General features: G+C 48.4%; 1 protein-coding gene across 1 annotated transcript; it reads left to right on the forward strand.

Annotated features, from left to right (window-relative positions):
* The first annotated feature begins 615 nt into the window (after positions 1–615).
* RAB1A (RAB1A, member RAS oncogene family) lies at positions 616–14142 on the forward strand. The gene is made up of 6 exons (XM_064709224.1): positions 616–1007; positions 7095–7167; positions 9205–9300; positions 10641–10736; positions 11722–11853; positions 12097–14142. The coding sequence occupies exons 1-6, from the start codon at positions 622–624 to the stop codon at positions 12292–12294; spliced, it is 981 nt and encodes a 326-aa protein (XP_064565294.1). The 5' UTR covers positions 616–621; the 3' UTR covers positions 12295–14142.
* The last annotated feature ends 342 nt before the right edge of the window (positions 14143–14484 follow it).

Here is a 14484-nt window from a genome sequence, read left to right on the forward strand (position 1 = left end):
CCGCATTGCCAGCAGCCTTGTTCCGCACGCTGTGCCCTCCGGGCCGCCTCCCCCGGCCCCCGCAGCCCCGGCACAGCGCGGCCCGGCGGAGGCACCGGCAGCCCGCAAAGGGAACCGTCGGGAGAGAGAACGCCCTGCCGGGACGGACCCAGGGCTGCCGGCAGAGATGGAGGAAGGGACGGGAGGAGGGATGGGAGGAGGGACTGGGACAGCGGTGGAGCCGGGGATGGAGGCCGGGGATGGAGGCGGGGGATGGAGGCGGGGGATGGAGCCGGGGATGGAGCCGGGGACGGAGTCCGGGATGGGACCCGGGGATGGAGCAGGGATGGAGTCCGGGATGAAACCCGGGGATGGAGGCCGGGGATGGAGCCCGGAGATGGAGCCCGGGATGGAGCCCGGGATGGAGCCGGGTACGCAGCCCGGGCGGGGCCCAGCCCGGCCCCATCCCGGCCCCGCCTCGCGCGCCAAGACCCCGCCCCCGCCCCGCCCGCGCGCTGACTCGCCCGAGCTGCCACGTCTGCCCGCTGACGTCACCCCCGGCTGGTGCCTTCCGGCCAATCAGCGACGTCGGCCGCCGCTCCGAGCCGACGGGGCCGAGGGAAGAAAGGCCGGCTATCGCGCATGCGCTGCCGCCGCTGCGGTGGCTGCCGGAAGAGCGAGTCCACAGGAGGGGGCGCGGCCGGGAGGAGGCGGCGGCGCGGACTCGGTTTCCCGTCGCGCCCCTCGGCCGTCCCCCGGCCATGTAAGCGCTGCTCGGCAAGCGGCCGCCCCGTTTCCTGGTCGGGCTCCGGCGGCCATTTTGGGCTGAGGCGCAGCGCGGAGGCCGCGGAGCGGGCGCGGGCGGACGGGCCGAGCCGAGCGCCGGGCGATCGCGGCTCCCTCGGACCAGCGCACCGCGGAGCGCCTGCCTCGGCGGCGGGAGGTGCCGCCGCACCGCCCCCTCACAGCGCGCTCGCCGTCCCTCGGGCCGCGGGCCCCACGGACATGTCCAGCATGAACCCCGAATAGTGAGTGCGGGACGGGGCGGCCCCGGGGCCGCGCTGGGGGCGCCGCGGGGCGCGGGGGGACCGCGCTGGGCCCGCGAGTCCGAGGACCCGAGCCCCCCCTCCCCCCGGTCCCCGCGGAGCCGCGCCCGAGCGGCGGCGGGGGAGGAGGAGGAGGAGGAGGGTGGGGGGCGGGAGGCAGCGCGGCCGCCCGGGGGTGGGTCCGGCGGCGCCGGGGGGGGAACGGGGGCCCTGCGGGGAACCGGCATCCGCCGCCCCGGCACCGCCGCGGGGCGCAGCCGCGGTGATTTTCCCGAGCCTCGGGAAGGCACAGCGGGGCCTGGACTCCAACAAGTGACCGGGGGGACACCGGCGCCCTGTGAAAGCCGATCCCCCCGCCGGCGGCGGCTCCGTAGCCAGGGGTCCACCCTTCGCTTTAGCTGCAAGTCATGTGTGTGTCACATGGCTCTTGCAAAACACTTCTTGCCTATGTAGATTTTGCAACGCTGTGACTCTATAATAGAACGCTCTTGGGGCTGTTTCCAGCTGAAATAGCGCTTGCTGAGAAAGCCTGGTGATGACACGAGGGGTTTTTGGGAGGGTCGTTGTGTGAGTGTGGCCTTTTCCTTTAGTTGGCCTGCTCGGGAGTTGGGCTGTCTGAGCTCTGTTCCCAGGGGGTGTCTCTGTTCTGGAAACTCGGGGAGCTGTGTCCTGGCCACCAGGCTGTCGGGAACAATAAACTTTATTTTGTTCCAGACTTTCTTGTGTGAGTTAGAGGAAGGGCTGAAGCTTAATTTAGAAAGTTAAAAAAATCAGCTGCTGTGTTTCCAACTCTTCAGCCTTGTAGGGTGTGTTTAGGATCTTTCCACTGTGTTTAGGATCCTTTCACTGATGCTAGCTTTGCTGGCACCCCAGTTTGGGGTGGTGAAGCCACTGTCACATCCGATGCCACTGGAGTGGCTCTGGTACTAAAACCCACGTGTGGTGTGACGTTGCTGCTCTGGATATCCATGGACGCTGCTCTTGGAAGGCACCCACAATTTTGTCCTCTCAGCTGAGGCTCCTGACTCGTGTGGCCATGGCTCCTGTGCTCTCAGCTTACGTCAGTGGGGTTGGTTGCAGGCACTCTGAGTCCATGAAAATCACCTGAGGAGCAAACAAGTAGTCATCGGCTAGTGAGGGAGCTGGTGACACCCAGGAGGTACAGCCAGGAACTCGAGTTACATCTTGGCAAGATGACATCACAAACTTGCTCCTGTAGCTTTGGAAGACACCAAAACAGTAACTGGGGGTGGGAAGTGGATGAAAACCCAACAAACTGCTGGTGCCCCATGGTCCTAATGGCTCTCAAGAGTTAATTTATCTTGCATACTGTTGAGTTCTGTAGTGGGAAAGCTGCCTGCAGAGTGTTAGGCCACTGAGAGAAATGAGTTGGAGGGGGCTCTTTCCATAGATTTTTTTTTTGCCTTTCTCGCAGTCCATGAGCCTCTAGACTGATGCAGAGGGTGGTTCCCCGCAGCGAGGTACTGAGTGCTGAGGTCAGTGTTTTCAGAGAGACTCGTTCTTGGTCCTGGTGGTGAGCACGGCTGAGTTCTTGAAAGTGAAACAAAGAGGAGAAGATGGAGTTGGACGTTAACTCGAAGTGTTAAATTGCCACTTCCTGAGAGGGTGGTGTCAGCAGGATGAGGGGAGGAGATGGGAAGGGTGTGGTGAGAGGGACAGAAAATACCTGTCAGTGTGGTGTGTGTACTTGGATCCCTGTTAAAACAGGAATAAGATTTAAGGGATTATGACATTGCTGCTTCTGTTCCCTGTAAAGAGATACGTCCATTTACCTCTCGGAAGTGCCTTGCCTATAATGTAAGACATTCTCACTTCCCTATCACAGCCTCAGATCAGGCTGCAGCCCCAAATCCTCTCTCCTGGGCCAGAGCTCAATCAGAAGTCAGTGGCATAGCTAGTTAAAATTCCTAACTAAAGGCTGACTTCCTTCAGCTTTCCTGATAAAGCCAGAGGGTTAGATCTGCTCGTGCAAAGGTTTGAAGGGGAGTTGTGCTTCCGAGAGCCTCCTTGGAGCTTCAGCCCAGTGGACTGTTAGTTTTTAGATTGAGCGAAGGAGCTGAAGAGGGGTGGATGTGATTCTAGAATTAGTGTTTGGAAGCTGAATTCTGAAAACATCTGCCCACCCAGCCCTGGGATGTGTTCCCTGTGTCCCTCCCTCCCTGCCGGTGTTTGAGTGAGCAGAATGTCAATATTGACTCTGTTGTGACTAGATCATGTCAGGTTCGGCATTTCCTGCCCTTGGGCCGCTTGCATGGAGCACAAACACGCTGGGGGTGCCTGGGCAGAGCAGCCAGGTGGGATCAGGAGTTAATCTCAATCAAATCTGGGTCTGCCTGGGCCTTGTTCTAGGTACCTTCCAGCACAGATGAGGAAGCTCAGTGGGTTTTGGAGCGAATCTTGGGGGGATCTTCCTGCATTCTGCAGAAGTGCTTGGGAATACCAGAGAGGCGGGTTTCAGTCTTGGCTGATGGTGGTTAGTAGGTGACAATTGAGTGACAGCTCCTAGGTTGCTGGAATAATCTGAAAGTGTTTGTGTTCTAACCTTTCTAACCAGCAATCTGCCATGCCAAGTGGCATCGTGTCTGCTGGATTCTGTTTGCTTACACAGACAGAGTGTGATCAGAGTGACAGTCGTGCACCTCTTCAACATGTCTGGGGTGGTAGCACAAGGAGTGGGGCTCGAGGCTGCTGTGAGTACCTGTTTACAGTGAACCTGCAGCTGCCATCAGTGATTGAAGCCAATTCCAGCAGTTCTTGTTGCACACAAGTGACTACCTAGCCTTGTCTGTTTTGGCATAAAACCTTCCTGGCATTTAAAAAATCCCCACATGCCTCCTTATACAAATTAGATAAACAGCCCTATCTTAGAGGCCCACAGGTCCCTTGTTCCACACAGCTTTGGCCAGATCTGTCCTCAGCTTGATTTTGAGGTGCCTTTTTTTTTTTTTTTTTTGGCAAGAGGCAGTTACATTTAACATCTTTGTCCTTTATCTCTCTGGCAAGAGGAAGTTACGGGGAGGATTTGAAAGCCTCACTCTTACTCACCATACCCACCTGCCTTGCTGCACATGCTCTTCCAGTGTGCTCTTGTAAACGACCCAAGGGTGACTGGCTTATGTAAATGGTGAGAAATAATTGAATGATTACCCTGAATTCCCACTGTCTCCCTAGGAGCGTGGAGAGGGCTGTGCTGCAGAGCTCAGCCAGCTCTTTGAAGGCTCCCTAAACCAGAGGAGCTGATGAGTTTTAAGCTTCCAGATTTAAAGAGCAAAATTCAGTGGCTGCAGGAGTGTTTGTGTGGCTCTTCAGGAGTAAATACCAAATAACATGAGTGGCTTGTTGGATGCATTGCTACAGTTGAACCCCTTTACCCAAATATTCTATTGGTGTAGCTCAGTCTAGAAATAGGCTTCTGCAAAGTTTTATAGCTTTTTAAAATTTTATTTGATTTTGTTGCTGTCCCTAAGAGCTGTGTCAAGCATCACACTCTTAACTAACTGCACATTTGGTTCTTATTGCCCTAAATAGGCACCTGCTATATTTTAAAAGGTCTTGGGAGCTGTATATTTTAAAACTTAAAGCTCTACTTGGGAAGGAAGGCACTACAATATTGGAATATGGATTGTTCTAAAAAATTAAAACCCTAAGTTCCCAGAGTCTTACTTACACTGTTCCCGAACTGATGAAAGTCTTGCCACCAAAATTAGGTTTTTGTGACACAGCACCTGTTTCTAAGGTCAGAGGCAGAGCTAACTCAGTGAAGGCTGTTTCCAGCTGTGCACCTGGTGCTGGCCCTGGTTTGGATGGGGCTGAGGCAGGTGGCTTGAGACCACTGTGTGTCTCTGTGATTCTGGAAATACTGCAGCCCAAAGTGAGGGGACAGCTAAATAGCAAAGATACCAGCTCCAGTGCTTAAGGCTTCTGAGGTCTCACTGTGTTAGCTCAACATCTGTTCTGGATGCCCACTGTTACTGCTCTTGTTTGCTGCTGAAGGGTGAGAGATCTCATGGGGACGTTTGGCTGGGAGCTGCTCTTAGCACAAGGAGTAGCACAGGAAGAGAAGTTTTCATGTTTGGGGCCTGGGGAAACCTGGATTACTCTTGGAAGCAAGTGGAAGTTTTTAAGTGAATCTCAGACCCACAGCTGAAGCCTTACCTCTATCAGGAAGGAGTTACTTTTTTCCATTAATTTTACTGAAGGCAATACAGTGCTAATATGCTTGTTTTAATATTCTCAAGGGTATTATAACATGCTACAAGCTCTAATAATTTGACTTCAGGGTTGCTGAAAACTCTGTGTTTGTAGGGAACTGAGCAACACAAAGTTCCTACTGGAGTTGGAAGGAGCTGAGTGAAAGCTGAGGCACAGTGGTGGGGAAGAGGGCAAGGCAAGGTGTAACCGTGGAGCAGGTCCTGGAACCCTCATACTTTACTTTGCTCTCCAGGATGCAGAGTTTCTCCTGCTCTTGGGGACCAAACTGTTGTTGGGGGTGAGAAGTTTTCTGGTCTGTAGTGGTGCTTCAGCCACCTCAAAGCTACTGAGATGTGTGGGTTGTGGGGTGATGTACCTTAGGTCCCCTGAACAGCTGGGGTTAGTTGTCATTCTCCTAAAGCCATCTTGCTTTGTGGTATTGACTTGACAGGTGGAGTGGTGAATTCTGTGACTGTAAACTGCTTGGTTTCCTTTGACTTTTTTTGTCCATCCCTTTAGTGCTTTTAGCTGTACATTTTTAAGGATTGGGTTATTAGTTGCTACATTTAGCACTTTGACTGGTCTCTAGCCTTGGCAGGAGTGCTGCAGAGACTGGAGGTTCCAGCTGGGTGTGTTCTGCAGCCCAGGCAGGTGAGAGGCACTTGAGCAGGAGTGGTGAGAAGCTGCCTTGGCCATCTGCTGGGCTGTTATCAGCTGGGCATGGATGCAGTTTCCTGCCTGGATTCCTGCCAGCCAGCGGCAGTGGCGATTCTAGGGAATAATAGATGGGACAGTGGACTTCAGGCACTCCACATATCTTTAATCTTTACCTCCCCTTGCTTAAGGGGACATAGAAGTATGGCTGTTGTGGTTAAGTGAGAAGAGGACTTTGTCCTGGGCTGTTACTGAAGGGCTGAAGAGTTGTCAACTGAGAATGAGTTAGTGTAGTACTTGGGAAGCAAAATAACTTGTGTAATGGTGTGTTGTTATTTTTCTGTTAATTGCTCTCTAGCATGAAATTTCCCCATTAGTCTCAGGATTAACATAAAACCTCATATTTTGCCAACAGTGAAATCTTCTCTACTCTTTGAAGTGTAAATATAGGCTGGTCAGTGACTCTGTGCTTATTCTTTAATGTTGGGAAGACTCGGCATTAAGCACAAGATTTGTCAATTCTTCCAGTGTATCTTGAGAATTACCAATACCACACCTGACATCCCCCAGAGATGTATCCTCCTCTGGAAATGACTTGAGCTTTGCTTTAATTCCTATGGCAGGTGTGGTATTGGTCACCAATCATAGTCTGTTGTGGAAGGTGGGTATTCAGTTGTGCTGTTGCATTCTGCTGGAACTAAAGATGAGTAACTTGCACTGAGGAAAGAAATGGCTGCATTTGGCAGCTGCCTGGTGTTGGTGAAGCTGGGCACTGGAATCAAACCCTGGGTCCAGAGAAGCAAAGACAATGGCCCTGGAGGGCAGCAGGCTGTTAGCACCTCCTGTGTGTTACCGAGTTCCTCAGCCAGACAGGGGGGCTTGCATTCACTTGCAGGCACGGTTTCCATCTCAGCCACACCACAAAGGCTGAGGTAGGACTGTGCTACTCCTGTATCCTCAGAGTAACTTCCCAGGGAGCTGAGTTCCACACAACAATGCTGTGCCCAGAGCATCTACCTCACACTTCCTTACCGAGTAAATGGTGAATTTCTAAACTGAATAGAGGAGCTTGGACTTGTAGGTGATTTCCCTAGCAGGGAATTAATTTACCCATCTCAAAAGTCATAATTTACTGGCTGTAAGGAACTTCTTTTTTGACAGTGTTTTTCATTAAGTGACCTAATTTTTTTTTTCCTTCTGCAGTGACTATTTATTCAAGCTACTTCTGATTGGAGACTCCGGTGTTGGGAAATCTTGCCTTCTACTTAGGTTTGCAGTAAGTGATCATGCTTGGAAAATCTGTAAAAGAGGTACTTAGCAAGAGCTTCCCTTCAGGTAGCAGGGCTGATGTCTGACAGGCCTGGTAATACCCAAGAATAATTGTAGTATTGCAAACTCCTCCTGTCTTTTAAATTTGCCTCTATCTGATGTAATTGTGTCACTAAATTGGAAAGAAATAATATCAATAATATGTCCAGCTAGGATTAATTCTAATTTTCCTGTTACTTGAGAATGAGGTACCTTAATTTAACTTCCATATTACAGTAGTGGTAGAATGCTGAGGATGGAAGGAATTCTGGGAGTGTGCCCTTAGGCATGAGGAGTACAGACCTTGATCAGTTACTACTTGATAAGAACATTTCAAGCAGATGAAGTTTGATATCTGCAGTAAAAAGACCTACCAGCTGTTTAGTCAGAGAAGTAATGTAAATAATACTCTAGGAATAATAAGGCTTTCTGCTTTCTATAGTGAATGTTAAAATTGCTGGTGAGCTGTTCTGGCTCTAGTTTTCCTGTCAGCAAGAAAATGTAAAATGGGTTTGATAGCCCTTAGCAGAAAAAGCTGAAGTCCAGTGAACTCCTTATCTGTGTCTGTGCCAAAGGTCAGCTTTCCATGTCCCTGGGAGGAGAGGAGGGAAGCAGGATATGGGGCATGAACTCAGGAGCTTGTGTGGCACTGCTGCAAGGTGGTGGCTTTGTTTCCACAGCCTGAGCAGTTCCTCTGGGCACCTCTGCAATGAGTCTGTTGTACGTGGTATTATTAATGTGAATTAATAATTGGTGTGTACACACAGCCTCAGTTAAAGCCATTGTGGCTGATGTTGGTAGCAGGACAAACAGTAGGAGGATGTCACCTGCTCTGCTCCATGATGGAGGCAGTGGGTTGGAAATGACACCACAGCTGGAGCAGTGCTCCCAGAGTGGTCTAACCTGCTTCTCTTGCAGATACTTTTGAATTAATTTTGGCTTCATGTGAATAATCCAACTTTTCTTTTTTGATAGCTAGCTTAAGTTTTTGCTCTGTTATCTGATGTTTATGCAGCTGAGTAGCCTTTTCCTTTTGAGATGTGTTTTTCCAACTAAACTGTTTTACCCTGACATAAGGAATTACCACAGCATACCACACCTGTGTTTTCTTGCTGCTGTAGGTTAAACTTCTTCAGACTTTTCAGACATACCCTTTGGAGTATTGAAATGCTAAGGAAACAAATGTCATGTCATTCTGAAAGGCTTAATACTTTATTCTTCCTTGGATGTATTACCTAAGATGTCTTCCATTCACAGCCAAGAGGAATCCCTTGCTTTTTGTGATACCTACTGGTTGCATAAAGCCTTTTGTGGCACATTGTATGTGAAGTTGTACCCTTTGGGTACTTTAGGAGTAGAAGCCTCCTTCATGCTGACAAGCTGGCAGTCACTAGAAGGTAGCAAAGACTGACCCAGCAGTTTCTGTGTGCTTGAGGCCTGTTGGAGACTGCAGTCAGGTCCCTGCAAGCTGCTGAGGCAGTGCCTTCCCTCCTGTATCCACTCGGGCTGCAGAGCAGAGGCCTCAGCACGAGCACCCGGCTGTAACTCTAACCTGCCTTAGCAACCAGCTGCAGCAGCAGAGCATCTGACACTCAGGTGGGACTGAGACAGCCTCTGACTTGTTCTGGGTAGCTGCTGTGTAACACAGATCAAAAGCCATCAAAGGAAAATAAAAATGTGATGTGTTTCAATAACTTGAGTGGCTATTCTAAGTAGCCCTTCAGTCTGCCACCACAAGCAAAGACTGTTTTTTACACTGCAGTTCACAGGGACTTGACACTATAGGATTTCCAGAAAAGAGGCTTTTTTTGACTGGTTCTGATTGGTGCTTTTAAAAGCTGCAGAATTTTTGAGAAGTAAATACTTGGTGGAAATGATTGGCCACCTCCTGGACTTTGCCATGAGAGATCAGGCTGGTTTTACAAGGAAATTAAGTACCTTTGTCTGACTGGTGCATAATGAAGGAGGTGCAGCTGCCTTGACTTATGTTCACTCTCTCTCCTAGGATGACACGTACACAGAAAGTTACATCAGCACGATTGGTGTGGACTTCAAAATCAGAACTATAGAACTAGATGGGAAAACAATCAAGCTTCAGATAGTAAGTAGTATTTCTCAACTCCTGTGTGCTTCAGTCTCTTGGAGCACGAGTTATATCCACAGCTACTGGTGGTCATTTTGTACTTTAAAAACTTTGAAATACAAGGGGTATTTTCCCTGTTACAAGAGGTGAGGCAGTTTTTTGCAAGACTTACCTGTCCCTAAAGAAGGGTGCTCATTTTCAAGGCCTGGAAGAGGAGATTCTGTGCTGAAGTGCTCCCATATCAAAACTGGTGTAGTTCTGCAGTATTTTGCCAGGATTTGTGTAAGTGCAGGAATACCACACAGTTGTCCAAGATGCCTGAATTCCACAGCAGCTGTTACTACCAGGCTGCTGCACTGCCTTAAGTGCTGGAAACTGCTTTTGTTGCCCTGAATGGAAAAACTGACACAAAGGCTTGTAACTGGCCTGGCTTCCTTAGAACTGGGTGGTGTTTTCTGGTTATGCTTTTGGCCTTTCACTTGGAATAAACAGGGGAAGAGACTTGGCAATTCTTTAATCTTGAAGCACTCTAGAAGGGTGACTGGTGTGATGAAATCTAATATCTGTGCAAGGTCAGACAATCCTTGTCAGCCACTGCTTCCAGCTCAAGCTGAGGCTCTCAGGACTTGAAGGCAATGACTCAGGGATTCAGTGTTGTGGAGCAGAGTCCAGCTCACAGCCAGAAGCTTGAGCTTCCAGTCTCTAATGTAACTGTCCTGAGTACAGAGCAGCCTACTAGGAATGCTGTTACTGCTGAAGTCTGTCTGTGAAGTCTGTTTTTAATACACAGCCAGTGCTATTCTTGACACAGCTCCAGGGAGAGAAATGTTTGGGTGAGTCCTGCTCCCGTCCTGGGTGGGAGAAGAAGTCAAGTGCCTTATGTCCTTTCTTAACTCTCCCAGCAGAAGGGAATCAAGTTTGGTTGGAGTTGTTGCCTTTAAATACCTTTGCTGAAGCCTGTGTGCCAAGAAAGTTGAAGGGAGTGGTCATGTTAGAGACCTGCAGCTCTCTGACCTTATTCCTAGCAGGTTTTCAAGTCCTGGCTTGTGTTTGCTCTTCTAACCATTGAACCATGGCTTCTTCATGGGTCAAAGCTGCTTAATGTTTTCCCCAGAGAGATCTCTTGACTACACTTGGCTGAAACCAAACAAATGAGCACTTTAGAAAAGTACGTACAGAGTGTAATTCTCAGTTAAAATGTGTGATCTCCTCGAATCCTGTTTGGTGTGTACAGCTCCAGAGCCCCTGCTGTGGCTGTGGTTGCAGTGGGATGGCTGCTCTGCTGAGCTGTTTCTGGAAGCTGGTGTGAGCACTGCTGAGCCACGCTGCAGGAGCTGACCTTGTCACTTGTCTTGCAGTGGGACACGGCGGGACAGGAGCGGTTCCGGACTATCACTTCCAGTTACTATAGAGGAGCTCATGGCATCATAGTTGTGTATGATGTTACAGATCAGGTATGTGTTAAACCTGGGCCTGCACAGTTTCTCCAGGCTGATGAGTAAATGGGGAATTTAACAGCTGGGCACCTCGTAAGGGAGACAGTGACAGAGTTCTACAGGCTGTGTTAAGGCTTATCAAGCTAAATATATGTGTTTGCCTCTGGTTTGGCAGAAATAAAACACAGAAATAAAGAGAGCAGTGGGATTTGTGGCTCCTAAGCAATTGTATCTTAGGCTTAACCTAAAACTTGGTGAACAGGTAACTAATTGTCCTGTGTGAGTACCTCTCACCTTGCCTTTGGTGGCAGGAAATCTGAGTTACTGATGGAAATTGTTGAAAGATTTCTGAATGTACTTGAACTGTGGTCTGCAGTAGAGACTGGCATTTGGAACAGAAAATTGCCAGCCTGCGTGCAAGATACAACTGAGCCAGTGTTTTCTCTGAAAGGATCTCTGAAGAACTGGTGCAGTTGTTTGAAAGGCACTTGGGAAGTATAGGGTTTCCTGAATTAATAGAAAAAGAACACTTGTGTTCAGTCACTAACTGGAGTATCAGTCCAGCATTTCTGGAGTCAGAGATTGTTCCAGCAGCATATCTGCAACAAGGTAGCTTGCATCTAACACCTGATGCTTAGTAAATATGTGGGATGCATCCGGTTTCAGCTGTGTGCCACATCTCTTATCTCTGCTACAAGAGGAGGAAGAAGAGCCCCAGATGGTAGAAGATGTAGAATATTCAATATATGGAGCAGGGAAGAGTGCAGGAAGGGCTGTGTAGGGCTGGGAACAGGAGCTGGATGGCCCCTGTGGTGACCAGCCTGTCCCAGGGCCATCAGGGGAGTTGGGCAGATTGGAGAGTCCTCTCCCATGGTTGTGACTCTATCATATGGATCCATGGATAAGTGCAGTGCCTCATACTCTTTGCTGGTCATGACCAAAGGAATAGTGCTGAACTTTCCCCTCCATCAAGGGCCTTGCTTACAGTTCTCTTATCTCGTAGGAGTCTTTCAATAATGTCAAGCAGTGGCTGCAGGAGATAGACCGTTATGCCAGTGAAAACGTCAACAAGTTGTTGGTGGGGAACAAGTGTGATCTGACCACAAAGAAAGTAGTAGACTATACAACAGCAAAGGTACGTCGGGACTCGTGGGCTTGCTTGGCTGAGCCCCTGCTCTGGTTTGTCATGCACAGAGGTGTCCTGGTGCCACGAATGGGGGCAGTTTAATGACCTCCTACCCTGCAACTCATCCTTAGACTGGACATGGGGTGTGGGGTGGGATCCAGGAACTTGTGAGTTATCCAGTGGTGCTCCAGGAAATGAGGTGAGGTATGAACCTGCGTATGAGCTTACTGTTCACTGTTTCTCAATTTGCAGGAATTTGCAGATTCTCTTGGAATTCCGTTTTTGGAAACCAGTGCAAAGAATGCCACAAATGTAGAACAGTCTTTCATGACCATGGCTGCCGAGATTAAAAAACGAATGGGCCCGGGAGCGACAGCTGGTGGTGCAGAGAAGTCCAATGTTAAAATTCAGAGCACTCCAGTCAAGCAGTCTAGTGGAGGTTGCTGCTAAAACTTGCCTCCCCCCTTTTGTCTCACAACAATGAATTTGCAATCTGAACCCAAGTGAAAAAAAAAAATTGCCTGAATTGTACTGTATGTAGCTGCACTACAACAGATTCTTACCGTCTCCACAAAGGTCAGAGATTGTAAATGGTCAATACTGACTTTTTTTATTCCCTTGACTCAAGACAGCTAACTTCATTTTCAGAACTGTTTTAAACCTTTGTGTGCTGGTTTATAAACGTGTAATCCTTGTTGCTTTTCCTGATACCAGACTGTTTCCTGTGGTTGGTTAGGATGTATTTTTGTTTTGATGTTTCTATTGGCATGTTTAGATGTCAGGTTTAGTCTTCTGAAGATGAAGTTTAGCCATTTTGTATCAAACAGCACAACAGTGTCTGTCACTTTCCATGCATAAAATTTAGTAAGATATATGTAAGATCTGATTTGCTAGTTCCTTCTTGTAGAATTATAAATGGAGAGATCACACTATCTGATTAATAGTTTCTTCATACTCTGCATATAATTTGTGGCTGCAGAATATTGTAATTTGTTGCACAATATGTAACAAAACTGAAGAAATGTTTAATAAATATTGTACTTATTGGAAGTAATATCAAACTGTATGGTGATAAATATTGTCTTAATTTGTATGGCTAAGGGGGAAATCAGGCTTGCATTGTGCACAAAACAACATATCTGTGTGTGCAGCCATGGCTCTCAGACCTTCCCTGCAACTCGCCCAGTGACTGTGGCCCCAAAGCCTGAGCTGTCATGGTGCTTAAGGCACGAGTGCTGTACCAGAAACACCCAGCCAAGGTTCATGAGGCATAATGCACTCTGAATGTACAACAGTTCCCTAACTTAGTCTTGGAACTTAATTTATTTCTCAAGGACTCTTTGTAGGGAATTCCCGTCAGCTTTGCATAGCAGGGGAGAGAACAGTGTTTCCCTAACATGAATGATTTCAGTGAAACCTTGAGGAGGTATGACTTTCTACCAGTATATTATGTCTTTTCTATATACTGTTAATTCCATCCTCTTTTAATCAGTACCTTCTGACTTAGTGCAACAGCTTAGCTTCTATCCCTTCTGCAGCGAGGCACCAGGAGGGTGACATGGGGATAGCAAGGCCCCCACCATACTGTTGCTCAAAGTAGGCGCTTTCTCAAACAATTTGGAACTAACCAGCAGCCAAGAGGTTTTGGATGGTGTGTGATTCTTTGTACAGAGCTAATCAAATCATTAGTGCCTGATGTCTAGCTAAAAGCCACAGGAAAGCTAGCCTATAACACTTCCTATACATGTAAAATTGTTCAGCTTTATCTAAACTCAAATGTTCAGCCTATTCTGTAAATAGTCTCATGTTTGAAAGACCATGTAACATTCCCCTAGTAGTAAATACACCCTGTGATAGTAAAAATATAGCCTAGGTATGTTGTGAGGTATAAACTAAAACTGGTGCAAATATCCTCTGATTTTTTTTTTTGGGGGGGGTGACTTTGGCTAACAGCTTTCTTCAACATAGTTGCATAAATCAACAGGCAATTGTAATACATAAAGTATTGTCATGGTTAAGTTGAACTCTTCCACTTGAGACCTTCACAATAAAGTGATGTGCTTTCTAGTAGAGATGTGCTTGTTGGTATAATTCATTATAAATGTGACCTGCTGCTCCTCAGGAGCAGGAGGAGCAGTGAGTGCTGCTGAGATCAGGAAGTGAAGCAGAAGGAGGTGTGTTGAGGGTAAAACATCTTCCCTGCAGAGAGTGCACAAATGAACTTCAATGTCGAGATGCCTGCTACATACTATCCAAACCAATGTTAATATATACAGTAATAAAAGCATTGCAAAACCAGTTGGGCTACACCAGGTGTTTGGTGGTTCTTTGTTTCCCCCTCAGTCACCACTGGGTCACTGGGCTGGTGCTGTTCTGTGCTGAAGCCTGGGCTTGTCAGGCTGAGCTGTGTGATGAGGGTAGAGCAGGCCTGCAACTCCTGGGAAAAGGCACTGTTGTTTCTTACCTGTGAGCCGAAATATTGAATGTTTTTGCCACAATGGGCCAGAAAATTTGCCCTTCAAGCCAAGGATGTAAAAGATGGGAGAATACCAACCCTCCCCCACAAACCCCAACGAATTATTTGCTGTAACTGCTTCAGTTTAACTTTGCTTTCACCTTCTACTTGTACAGAACAGAAGC

The sequence above is a fragment of the Zonotrichia leucophrys genome, chromosome 3 (genome assembly GCF_028769735.1).
Source record: "Zonotrichia leucophrys gambelii isolate GWCS_2022_RI chromosome 3, RI_Zleu_2.0, whole genome shotgun sequence".
Taxonomy (NCBI): domain Eukaryota; kingdom Metazoa; phylum Chordata; class Aves; order Passeriformes; family Passerellidae; genus Zonotrichia; species Zonotrichia leucophrys.

Coding starts and splice junctions, on each gene's coding strand:
- RAB1A (XM_064709224.1), top strand. CDS start 622: ATGCGCTGCCGCCGCTGCGGTGGCTGCCGGAAGAGCGAGTCCACAGGA. Junction 9,301..10,640: donor AAACAATCAAGCTTCAGATA/GTAAGTAGTATT, acceptor CTTGTCTTGCAG/TGGGACACGGCGGGACAGGA. Junction 11,854..12,096: donor TAGACTATACAACAGCAAAG/GTACGTCGGGAC, acceptor CTCAATTTGCAG/GAATTTGCAGATTCTCTTGG.